Source organism: Pyrus communis, chromosome 5 (assembly GCF_041283825.1).
Source record: "Pyrus communis isolate YQ-2024b chromosome 5, ASM4128382v1, whole genome shotgun sequence".
NCBI classification, from domain to species: Eukaryota; Viridiplantae; Streptophyta; class Magnoliopsida; order Rosales; family Rosaceae; genus Pyrus; species Pyrus communis.
The window spans coordinates 16,230,175-16,242,483 of NC_142569.1; the positions used below are offsets into that span (position 1 = coordinate 16,230,175).

The 12,309-nt window shown below is 34.6% G+C and overlaps 3 protein-coding genes across 4 annotated transcripts; 2 read left to right on the forward strand and 1 right to left on the reverse strand.

Annotated features, from left to right (window-relative positions):
• The first annotated feature begins 485 nt into the window (after positions 1–485).
• On the forward strand, positions 486–3,102 carry LOC137726510 (monooxygenase 2). Its single transcript, XM_068465444.2, has 6 exons — positions 486–626; positions 774–920; positions 1,282–1,350; positions 1,551–1,716; positions 1,855–2,083; positions 2,383–3,102. The coding sequence occupies exons 1-6, from the start codon at positions 553–555 to the stop codon at positions 2,940–2,942; spliced, it is 1,245 nt and encodes a 414-aa protein (XP_068321545.2). The 5' UTR covers positions 486–552; the 3' UTR covers positions 2,943–3,102.
• Positions 3,103–3,742: 640 nt separating this feature from the next.
• Positions 3,743–6,791, forward strand: LOC137726730 (monooxygenase 2). Of its 2 annotated transcripts, XM_088694604.1 has the most exons (7): positions 3,971–4,063; positions 4,138–4,252; positions 4,441–4,587; positions 4,965–5,033; positions 5,193–5,358; positions 5,525–5,753; positions 6,041–6,791. In XM_088694604.1, the coding sequence occupies exons 2-7, from the start codon at positions 4,152–4,154 to the stop codon at positions 6,592–6,594; spliced, it is 1,266 nt and encodes a 421-aa protein (XP_088550730.1). In that variant the 5' UTR covers positions 3,971–4,063; positions 4,138–4,151; the 3' UTR covers positions 6,595–6,791. The 2 variants fall into 2 exon arrangements, with proteins under 2 accessions (XP_068321787.2, XP_088550730.1); XM_068465686.2 differs by having other exon boundaries at positions 3,743–4,252.
• A 3,440-nt stretch (positions 6,792–10,231) lies between these two features.
• LOC148696879 (uncharacterized) lies at positions 10,232–10,744 on the reverse strand. The gene has a single exon (XM_088693391.1). It carries the CDS (start codon positions 10,739–10,741, stop codon positions 10,232–10,234), a length of 510 nt encoding a protein of 169 aa, XP_088549517.1. The 5' UTR covers positions 10,742–10,744.
• Positions 10,745–12,309: the final 1,565 nt, after the last annotated feature.

Below are 12,309 nucleotides of genomic sequence, written 5' to 3' on the forward strand. Positions count from 1 at the left end.
CATTACTCTTTTAAAAATGATTCTAAGAAAAGCGCTCCTAATAAATCACTTACAAAAGTATTTCATACAGTTTAGAACGGAAGCTTAATCTGATTTTGCCTCCGCCGCCGCACCAGTGATTTTCTCTTTCGGGTGAGAAAAGCAATCAATAATACGGAGGCAGATTGTCCGCCCCCTGTTTGGTGCATTTCCTATCATCTCTTATTTTGTACGATTACGTTAAATCACGTTAATATTTTATATTAATTTTTTTATAAAAATGATAAGATAAAAAATAATAAGAATATAAAATATTGATATGGTTTAATCATAATCGCACGAATAAGAAGAGACGTGAAGAGTTGGAAGCACACAATCTACCTCTCAATAATACGAGAAGGGGAAAGCGAAGTCAAACACGACTATTGACGTCATCCCTGTCGTCAACTTAATCATGCCCATCAAATTCACATACAAATATATAGCCACACATACATCCATCCATCCATCTCATTTTATTGCGCGCGCGCACACACATAAAAATAGAGAGTAAAAGTGAAAGCAAAGAGCAGAATGGAAATAGTAGAAGACGTTGTCATTGTGGGAGCTGGAATTTCTGGCCTCGCCACTTCCTTAGGACTTCACAGGTTTCTCTCTCTCTCTCGCTCGCACACACAAGACAAATGCATGGTATCCGAAAAACAATTTGGGTTATTATATTGGCTTAATTTGCTCCTCTGTGGACTGTTTACCGGCTATGATTTATAAGGAGAATTGAAATTTTCGGTGCACAGGCTGGGCATTAGAAGCTTGGTGCTGGAATCATCTGATAGTTTGAGGACAACAGGGTTTGCACTCACAACATGGACAAATGCCTGGAAAGCCTTGGATGCCCTTGGTATCGGCGATTCACTTCGCCAACAGCACGTCACGCTTGATGGGTAATTGTGTTTTCACAACGTTCTTTGACATACAGTCTAACATGTTACGTTTTCGATTATCGATCGGACACATGCTTGTTTAAACGCATGGTTCACTGTGTAACAACATGACATATCAATCCGTCTAGCTAGATAACGTCGCTCCTTTTAATGTTCGACTCTTTATAAGCATTGTTTCGTTTGAGTGGCCATTTCCAAAAGTTAATCAACACTTGCCCTTGATAGTCTAGCTAGCCAGCTAGTATTTTTTACCAATCTTTGCTCAGACGGTAGACAATGACTCCTAGGAAATTTTTTTTTAGTACTTGCTGTTTTACATCGAGATATAGGTATGAAACTGATGGCAGAGTTTCGAACGCAGGAATGTAACATCCTCGAGAATTACAGGGCTTCAAACGTCTCAGATGTCATTTGACGCCAAAGGAAAACAGTAAGTTTACATATGTAGCTGTTTCCTCTGTAACAGTACTTCATTTCCTTCTGCATTCATTTCAACCCCGAGATGTTGTTCTTTGCTTTGAACCCCAATGGAATATCACGTGTATATTTATTTTATTTGTATTGCTAGTTCCCTACTTGTAACATGCAATTCAAGTATTCCGTATGATTGAGATTGTAAATGACACACAGCGGAGACCATGAAGTTCGTTGCGTGAAAAGGAACTTGTTGTTGGAAGCCCTAGCAAATGATCTCCCAAATGGCACCATCAGGTTCTTATCCAAGGTGGTTTCCATTGATGAATCAGGCTTATTTAAGCTGGTGCATCTCGCCGATGGCACCGTCCTCAAAGCCAAGGTAGGTAGACTTATCTCGCCTCTTTTTGTCGCTACTTTTTGCTCTTCGTAAAGACAAACCATGACTAGTTTGCATTGTGCTGACAACCTAACTCTAATTGCTTGCGATATCAATGCTGCGATTGAAATGAATATATAGGTCTTGGTAGGGTGTGATGGAGTGAACTCTGTTGTGGCAAAATGGCTTGGCTTCAAGCAGCCTGCCTTTACGGGAAGATCTGCTATTAGAGGTTGTGTCAACTTCAAGGGATGTCACGGGTTTGATCCTTTGTTTATGCAGTACTTTGGAAATGGTATTAGATCGGGCGCCATCCCCTGCGATGATAAAAATGTTTATTGGTTCATTACTTGGTCTCCCTCCAGCCAAGGTAATTAAGCCTTTCACAAAAATCTTGAGACTTCTTTGCTTCCATGCTTCCTTTCAATACCTTTAAGGCTCAAAGTTAGAGCGGATTTTTAGGTTTTGCACCGTTTCTACAACATTAATGTAGAGAGAGTGCTTCAGAAATTGTTTTCAGCTTTCAATCTCACTACAAAATTTACGATTAAGACAAACGCGATAATGCATCATACTATGACTTAACATCTCAGACAACATTCTCGTTGCAATTCAGAAACTATCAATGTGTGTGTCACGTTTTTTTTGCTAATTCTTCATGTCTTGTAGAGAAAGAGCTAGAAGAGAACCCCGGTCAACTGAAACAATACATGTTAAGCAAGCTCGGAAAGATACCCGATAAAGTAAAGGCTGTAGTAGAAAACACCGAACTGGATGCTTTTGTATCCTCTCCATTGAGATATAGACATCCTTGGGAGATTCTATGGGGAAACATCAGCAAAGGCAATGTTTGCGTTGCAGGAGACGCGCTCCACCCCATGACCCCGGACATTGGCCAAGGCGGGTGCGCTGCATTGGAAGACAGTGTTGTGTTGGCAAGGTGTCTCGGTGAGGCCTTGTTGAAGAGCTCACGGCACGAAACAAAAGATAAGGCGGGCGAAGAAGGAAAGGAAGAACATGAGAGGATTGAGACGGGGTTGAAGAAGTATGCTACTGAGAGGAGATGGAGAAGCTTTGATCTGATCAGCACAGCTTTAGTGGTTGGGTTTTTTCAAGAGGGTAATGGGAAAATCATGAACTTTTTGAGGGACAAATATCTGGCTCCAATTCTTGCTGGATTGCTGTTGAAGAAGTCTGATTTTGATTGTGGGAAGCTCAGCATCTCTTAAAACAATGTAGTTCTTCTGTACGTATATTAATTTTCATTTGACTTCCAAGTAATTTTACTTATATCGCGATTATATTAGTAAAAGACCTTTCTTACCCTACTTGTAATTTTGTCACTACTATGAGAGAGTTTTATTCATATTATATCACAATTATATTAGACATTTGTGACTAAGTTTACCTTAATTTTTCGTTTTCAACATCAACCGTAAAAGAAATTCAAATTCGAGACTTTTTCAGCATTAAGAAAAGGAATACCGTCAGATTAAGTTTAAACCGATAATATTAATTGTCCTAGTGCTCAACTGCTAATAACATAAAGCATTTGGTGGAATTATTGCAGTTTGATTGCCACCTATCTCCTCCAAATTGTAATGCCACTATGGCTTATGGCTTCCACCAAAGAAAAGTAATCCCAATATCCCATTATGACAAAATTATCCTTCATAGTTGCCCTATAAACCTTTTCCACAATCATATTTTTCATTTATCATAGTCAATTTTGATAACAAGCTTAAATTCAAGAAGCGTAGACATATTCAATATGTATATGAACTCGGAATTTCGAGGGCAAAACAGCAAGATGGAGTTTTCTTAATCATTATCTACAAGCCTCTTTGCACAAAATCTAAAAGGGCAACAAGGTTGAAAGTTGGTTGTTGTCAGTGTCACTTGCCCTTCTAGTGTGTCATCCCAATCGTAATCCCATTCGTCATCATCCCACAATGACATATCCAATTGCCGCCACAAATTATGGGAAAAATTCTTCCATATATAATTTTTTTAATACATATATTTATGTGGGCCCTATAACATGTGATCCTTAATAACTATTTATGTGAACGTCATGTCACTAATTAACAACTGATTTAACAGCAAACTTAAAAGATATATGAAAGTATCCCAAAATTATAATTTGATGTACTATTCTAGAATAAAAAAACCTTCATGTATTAAATGTTGAAAACCAACAAGTAAATTGAGATTAATCCTAAAAAATAATTTAAGATTTCTTTATTTTCTATCTTGTTCTCTTCGAAAACACACATGTTTGCGAAGGCAGAGTTTCAGACACCATCAATCTCTCTACTTCCCCTTGGAATCGTCAAATCCCACCTTCCGTTGATTTTGTACTGTAATCCAACTTATGGAATAAGACTTTGTACTGTAATCCAACTTACGGAATAACCATCCAACAGAGCAACTCCGAAATGGCGTCAATAATATCATCACTCATGGAAGTAGTAGAAGAAAGTGTTGTGATTGTTGGAGCTGGAATTGCTGGTCTTTCTGCAGCCTTGGGGCTTCACAGGTTCTCTCTCTCTCTCTCTCTCTCTCTCTCTCTCTCTCTCTCTCTCTCTCTCTTCAAGTTTTCAGACTGATCTGGATAATAATATGTTTTAATTACTACTACGTACCAAAACTTGTTAATATGATTAATTGCAAATATGTTCACTTAGACTGTAAGCAATGAGCAAAATTAATTTTGTTTTGCTGCAGGCTGGGGATTCGGAGCATAGTTTTAGAATCGTCGGATAGTTTGAGGACGACCGGGTTTGCTTTAACAACATGGACAAATGCATGGAAGGCCTTGGATGCCCTTGGCACTGGTGATACTCTTCGCCAACAACATGGGGCACTTCGTGGGTAATTATATTCTGACTCTACCTCATCACTTTCTTATAACTACTTGTTGTGGACAATTTTGATATGTTATGTTGTCCAACGGTAAATCAATCTAAACCCTCATGAACGCCTGTTTTGGTGCGTGCCTTGACACCTTGAGATCACACACACATATACAAGAGAACGCAGTCTCCGGCCTTATATTCGATCCATCTCCTTCTGAACTATTTTGTTCATGTGCGAATTAATTTCGATATATAGTACCAAAAATGAATAAGTGACATAAATTATATACACTTTTGTTTGATGAATAAGTAAAATTATTTCAGCAGGCAGTGTGGAAATGATTCTGTGTGATGCTTTTTTTCGCACGGAACTGAACGGTGCTGTGAATGCAGGAATGTGACTTCCTCAACAATTTCTGGGCTTCCTGTGTTTGAGATGTCATTTAAGGCCAAGGGAAAGAAGTAAGTTTTCCAAATATTTGCTTAATCCCCTCAATAGCTTACATTCCTCCAGTTGCTGCATCTCCTTTTTTCGCATGCTTTTCAGCCCCCCAGTATCGTTCTCCAGCTTCTTAATGCAAGCATGCTCAGATATAATTGAGATTTTACCATGACGTGCAGCGGAGATCATGAAGTTCGTCGCGTGAAAAGGAGATTGCTTTTGGAAGCCCTTGCAGATGAACTACCTAGTGGCACCATTAGGTTTTCGTCCAAGGTGGTTTCCATTGACGAATCAGGCTACTTGAAGCTGGTTCATCTTGCTGATGGAACCATCCTCAAGGCCAAGGTATTGTTGAGAGCATATCCCACATAGGGAATGTAGAGCCTTGCCTTACTGTGTTTCCTCTTCATCGCTATCAATTAGTTTTAGGTTCGACGCTCTAATTCTTTGAACTCTATGTATAGGTATCTTTTGATCTAATTGCTTATACATCAATGCCGTGATTGAATAGGTCTTAGTTGGGAGTGACGGAGTGAACTCCGTGGTTGCTAAATGGCTAGGGTTCAAGCAGCCGGCGTTTACAGGGAGATCTGCCATCCGAGGCCTTGCCGACTTCAAGAGCGGCCATGGTTTTGATCCCATATTTATGCAGTTCTTTGGAAATGGTATTAGATATGGTGTAATCCCTTGTGATGATAAAACTGTTTATTGGTACTACACTTGGGCTCCTACCAGCCAAGGTAAGCATCTCACACCAATTTTCAGACTTTTTGGCTTACTTCCTTTTATTTAAGCCAAAAGTTTTGGCTCTCAATCATCCTTGAAAGTACGTATTTTTGTTCTCAATTCAAACTGTATTTTCTGCTACTATGTAGAGCGAATGTATTCCCCTTCTGCACCCGAGTTCAAATTTTCTCCCTGTAGTTTAGACTATTTTAAAGAATAAGATCACTTGTTAAAAAAAAAAAAAAAAAAATGTCAAATGTGTGTCGCATTTATTTATTTATTTATTTTTCATGTCTTGTAGAGAGAGAGCTAGAAGAAAGCCCAGCTCAACTGAAGCAATATATTCTGAGCAACCTTGGAAAGGCACCTGAGAAAGTAAGAGAAGTTATAGAAAGCACTAACTTGGATGCTTTTATATCATCTCCACTGAGATATAGACATCCTTGGGAGCTTCTTTGGGGAAACATTAGCAAAGGCAATGTTTGTGTTGCTGGGGACGCGCTCCACCCCATGACACCAGACATAGGCCAAGGCGGCTGCGCTGCGTTAGAAGACGGGGTTGTGTTAGCAAGGTGTCTTGGTGAGGCCTTGTTGAAACACTCAAGGCGAGAAATAAAAGATGGAGGTGAAGGAGTGGAGGAATATTATAAGAGGATTGAGATGGGGTTGAAAAAGTATGCCAATGAAAGGAGATGGAGAGGGTTTGATCTCATTGTCACTGGTTATGTGGTTGGTTTTATGCAGGGGAGTGGAGGAAAAATTATGACATTGTTGAACAAATTTCTGGCTCCAACCCTCGCTTTGTTGCTTTTGAAGAAGGCTGATTTTGATTGTGGGAAACTCATCATATCTTAATGAAAAATGCCATGTCTTGTGAATATGGTAATCAAACAATTTTGACGAGTGTTGCTGGAGATGCTTTCATAATGTATGCAAGAAAATTATGCAACTAAATTTTTTGTTTTAGAAGTAGTTTAATTTTCTAAATGTTAGTTATGTGCTACCGTCTTGTAATCGTTTTATGATCAAAGTAATAAATGAAATTTCATTTATTTCTAGCAGCTACGATATATGATGGGCAATTATAATGAATATATCACTCCAAATGTTTGACAAACCAAAACAAAATCCTTTTTAATAGTCAAATATGCTCAAATCATTTAAAACAGTTTTTTTTTAACACACAATATTATTTACACTAAAAGTAAGGAGAACGAATATGAGTTTAATCTCACAATAAACTTGCAATAATTTCTTTCAAATTTAAATACAAATAGTATTGGACTAGTAATTGTGCCCACGCGTTGCTGCGGGTTTTAAAAGTGTATAAAATTTATAAAAAGTTTTACAGATGTATATGTATTCATGATATTTATAGCAAGGAACGAACATATAGGTATAACAGATGGTTGAGTTTGGACTTGATAATGAAGCAATTGTAAGAAACAGTGCAGCTGTAATTCGAAGGTCAAGGTTGGTGTAGTGCGTGAAAGATGTTGATTGAAGCGAGAGTTCGCAAATGGTTCTTTAGTGTATAAATTAATAGTTAAGATGCTGGGAAGTATTAAGGCAATTAGTATTAAACTAAGGCAAGAAATAATATTGTTATTGTTAATAACTAAATAGGCGAGAAATAATTTGAACAAAACACACAAAAGATAGTGTTAGAATGGTGTACCTTGTGATGAACGATGATTGGAGACAATGTTGTACACAGAAATTGGTTAGTGTGTCCACTAAAGAGTAAATATGTGAAAAATATGCTAGAAAAGAATAGTAAATCAAGACTAAGTCGAAATACAGAGTTACATTCAAATGGTGAACAATCTGGAAAACACATGAGCATGAATAAAATTTTATGTATCTAAGTGATCTTAGAATTGGAAAAGTTAGGAACGTTGGTAGTTAAGCATTTGCTAGAAAAAAAATTTTGGTGTTTTTGTTTAAAAGTGATTCCAATACTGTAAAAATACAATTTAAATGTGCTTTCATGTGTAGTGTGGTCCTGTAAAATTGGAAATAAAAATTTATCTAATTTCTAACTGGTTAATCATCTAAGGAACCGAGTATGTGTCATTGGTTGTATTCATACGGAATATCTTAGATAAAAATAAGCACAAAGGAAGTTGAGAGATTGCATTGTTGAATCAAAGTGAAAACATAGCTAATTAAAGAATGTTGGGGACAGATGTAGGGGAAAATCAGTAGAAAAGGATAAGGAAAAATGTAATCAATATATTAAACATGTTAATGCAAGACTTTACAAAACGGAATAATCGGATTGAAACAGACTGATTCACTGTTTAGTTAGAACGTTGGTGTTATGAATACAATAGTAAAAAAGGCAATAAATAAATTTAATCTCTAACCAAAGCATTCCTCGATCAAATTGAAAAGTAATATTGTTAATTAACAGATAATTTTATTATCAATTGTTTTGTAAAAATGTAATAAGATATTGTACAAAGATGGATCAGATACGTTTGGTTTGGTGTTTTGGTGTAAAACAGAGGTTTAAGCTGCTAAGTTATTTCAACTTGCATAATTTAGAGATAAGATCATCATTTCCATCTTTCCTCCTCAGAGGAATCAGTTGTTATCAATTTGTAGATAAAGACTTTTTTCTATTGACTTGGTCTTAATACATGGTTAATGATTGGCCTGATCACTGAGGGGTTTACAATGGATGTCTAAAAGTATAGACAAAGATTTTCCTACCAAAGATGTAGTTGTTCCAAATGTTCTGTGGTTGAACTAAGGCATGTGGAAAGGGTATATCTCAAGCGGGAACGTCTTGAGTAATACTTTTAGATATTGAAGTGAACTCTTGAGTGATCAGGGGAGGGATTAGTTGTGTATTATAGACTAAGTTAAAAAAAAATAGTGATTATCTACATTGATAACAGCGAATTCCCCTGAGGAAAAATGTTAGTAAAGATTGAATGTAAAAGCAAAATGTTAATTAAAAAAAAAGGTAATAAAGCTTGAATTCTTGATACATACCGATGAAGCCTTGAACTGTAATTTAGGATATAGAACAGAGAAAGGATGAATTGAAGATGTTAGGTAAACGCAAGGATTTATACCTTAATTGAATTTCCAGATTAATTTTCTTTTGGAAAAATGTGAACCTACAAAAGAAAATTGAATTCATGATTAAGGAGAAATGAATGTTGAGGAACTGAATAGAACACAGGAAAACATTGATTTTATTTAGGCAAAATTTTTTGAGTGAAAAACTTGAAACCCAGAGATTTCTAATTTTTAACTAAAGATTAAAATATTGGATGAATACATGAAACAGTTTTTGGTGTTTACTATAGTTAAGATATTATTTTATTGCATTCTAAGCATTACTGACACATCATTAGTAAAAAAATGAAAGCTCATATTGTATTTAATTAAACTACGGAAACAACATAGTGATAGACTGGAAATGGAGATCGATATATTATTTGACAATACCAAATCACGGTCTGTAAAGATCAATAATGTATGGTTCGCTAGAAAGCAGAAACATTATCTCATATGGATTAAAATAATTAACAAATTCTCATCGAATGAACACGAAAAGGGTATGAAAAAGTAACCCGATTTTTTAATTAGAAAAATGGCAAATATTAAAAACAGGTTATAAGTTGTCAGTTCTAACCATTACCAAAATGATCATATCGTTTATATTCGCTGTTAGTTCTATTTTTGTCATTAGATTTTGCAGAAGCAGTAACTTCAGCCAGCAACATATCTTAATTAAACTTTAATTGATATTTTATTCATTAATTAAAACAGTGTTTTGATTTAAATGAAACACATGAAATTTAATAAACAATTAATTGCAAGCCACGATTGAAAATATAAACTTTATATCCAATTTAAAAAAAAAAAAAAAAAATTTTGGCTCACCAGTTTCCAGTTTTTGGTGCCTGTTCTTCGATTTAATGTCAAAAGTGGGAGCCGAATGTATCTGTTTGTAGTTGTTGCCATCAATGTACCTGAGGACAGATATAAAAAGAAAGAAGAAACTGTAAATTTGGTCAAAATGAGTAATTGGGTAGCAAAAAAAAAAAAAAAGATGGTTTAGTTTTTTAAGAAGCTGAAAGCTTGTAATTAATCGGAAGTTGATACTCACACTTATCAATTTCCACCTAATTTGAATGTGAATGATTTAGGCTTGAAAAAATTGTACAAAATTCTTGAAGAAGATGAAAATTTCAGCAAAGGATAAGGATTGGGCAATTTGGACTCACCCAATCATAAGAAATAATTGCACAAAAGTATTAACACATTAAGTAAAAATTAAAATCATATGAGTTTGAAACTGATATCATGTTTATCATAAAAAAACATAAACAAATAATTTAATTGAAAATTTGAAATTCAGAACAACTAAGATAAACATAAGCAATTTATCATGGAAGATGATCAAAAATGTTTTTATTTACAGTTAATGAATGCATGGATTGTTCAATATGTAAAAACGATGGTAAAAATTCTATTGCAAATTTTGAAGCACATCTTTAAATACTATATTTGTTGTATAATTGTTTGCACTGTTTTCTCCGTTTGTTATCAAAATTTTTAAACCTTCTCTTGATGTAACTCTAGATAATGCAACATATAATTGACCATGCGTAAAAACAGGTTCAGGAAGATATAATCCAACTTGTTTCAAAGATTGGCCTTGACTTTTATTAATAGTCATTGCATAACACGGCCTAACTGGAAATTGACGTCTTTTAAAAATAAAAGGCCATTTGCTTTCAGTTGCTGCAAGAGTGATTCTTGGTATAAAAACTTTGTAACCAATATTAGTTCCAGTAAGTATTTTAGCTTCGATGATTCTATCAAACATTTGTGTAATAACCAATCTAGTTCCATTACATAAACCAAAAGACTGATTTAAATTTCTTAATAACATAATTGGCATTCCTATTTTTAAAATTAGGTTGTGTGGTGGTAAACCATTGAAATCAAGTTTGTTTAAAAATTCTACAGGATACATTGTTTCAAGATTTTCAATATTTCCATTTGAAGAACACAAAGAATCATAACTTAAAAATGCATGTTGTTCTCCAGGTAATAAATTAATTATATAATCATTTATATCTGATACGGTTGCATTTCGAGGTGTCACAATAGCTCGTTCTCTTAGATAATCAAAACTGTGAAAAGAATTTTGAAAATCAGGGTAAGTTGCCAAAAAGATTGAAGAAATTGGATTTGTAGAATAATGTATTATGAAATCTTTAGGTATTTGAATCAAAGATGTGTCTGCATCATTTGAATCAGTTGGGTTATGTATGCTATCAACCTTTCCATCACCTACTTTCAAAATCCAATCTGCAAAATCTTTGATTTTTTTCTTTTCATCAATGCTTATATCACTTCTTGATAATCTCATATTTTCTTTTAAAACAAAAATTTTAAAATGTGACCATAGATAAGAACTGTTTAAAGTCGCATTTATTATATCTTCTTTGTTTGCTCCAGGAATAACAGGTAATATTTGTCGAAAATCACCACCTAACAAAAGAGGTTTCCCACTAAACGGAAATTTTTTATTTGAAACATGTACATGTGATAAAATGTCAGAAAGTGATCTATCCAATGCTTCAAAACAATATTTATGATTCATAGGTGCTTCATCCCATATAATCAAATCTGTTTTTTCAATTAATGTAGCAAGATGAGTTTTTTTCTTTATCGGACAAACAGAGTTATCTGTAACAACCAATGGAATTTTAAATCTAGAATGAGCTGTTCTACCACTGGGTAGTAATAGTGATGCTATTCCTGAGGATGCCACAGCCAAAACAATTTTTCCTTCAGATCTAAGCTTACTTATAATTGTATCCCATAAAAAAGTTTTTCCAGTACCTCCATGACCATAAACAAAAAATAATCCTTGTTTTTTTCTATTTACAACATCTATAACACAATCATACACATATTTTTGATCTTTATTAAGATGTGATTTTAAGATTTGATGTTTTTTAGATAATTCTTCACAATTGTAATTTAATTCTTCTCTCAGAAGTTTATTTTTTATTTCCAACATTTTTTGTTCATCAGGCATTGGCAAATGATGTTTTTCCAATGAGGTAGATGCATTGTTAAAAAGCAACTCTAACTCAAATAAAACAGAATTTTTTAATTCATTTTCTGGTACAATCATATCAGGTATCGCAAGAGTTTTTCTCAGTTTGTATAAAATATCATCATACATATTTTTCCAATGAGCATTAAAAAGAACTTCAGGATTTGCAACATCACAAAACAAAATTATTGTAACAAACAATTGCCTTAATTGAGAAGATGACGCAACATGGGTAGCAGTTGATAAAGCATCTAACCATTCTTTATCATCACCTAATAATCCTAATGATTTACATGCAGCTTGATACGAAGAGTGCACCACACCATTAACAGTTTTGATATCATCAAAATTTAAAGCACCTTTTTTCAAGTTTAAAAGCATTCTTAAATAATATAACTCACCAGATGCAGGGTGCACATATGCTATTCTGCCAAGTGATCCTTTGCGTTTTCTCGGTTTCCAACATTTCTTTC

Excerpts from the sequence above, each read along its gene's own strand:
- LOC137726510 (XM_068465444.2), top strand. The coding sequence starts at position 553 with ATGGAAATAGTAGAAGACGTTGTCATTGTGGGAGCTGGAATTTCTGGC. Across the intron at positions 1,351-1,550 it reads TTTGACGCCAAAGGAAAACA|CGGAGACCATGAAGTTCGTT; the intron begins GTAAGTTTACAT and ends AATGACACACAG. Across the intron at positions 2,084-2,382 it reads TTGGTCTCCCTCCAGCCAAG|AGAAAGAGCTAGAAGAGAAC; the intron begins GTAATTAAGCCT and ends CATGTCTTGTAG.
- LOC137726730 (XM_068465686.2), top strand. The coding sequence starts at position 4,152 with ATGGCGTCAATAATATCATCACTCATGGAAGTAGTAGAAGAAAGTGTT. Across the intron at positions 4,253-4,440 it reads GCAGCCTTGGGGCTTCACAG|GCTGGGGATTCGGAGCATAG; the intron begins GTTCTCTCTCTC and ends GTTTTGCTGCAG. Across the intron at positions 5,754-6,040 it reads TTGGGCTCCTACCAGCCAAG|AGAGAGAGCTAGAAGAAAGC; the intron begins GTAAGCATCTCA and ends CATGTCTTGTAG.
- LOC148696879 (XM_088693391.1), bottom strand. The coding sequence starts at position 10,741 with ATGTATCCTGTAGAATTTTTAAACAAACTTGATTTCAATGGTTTACCA.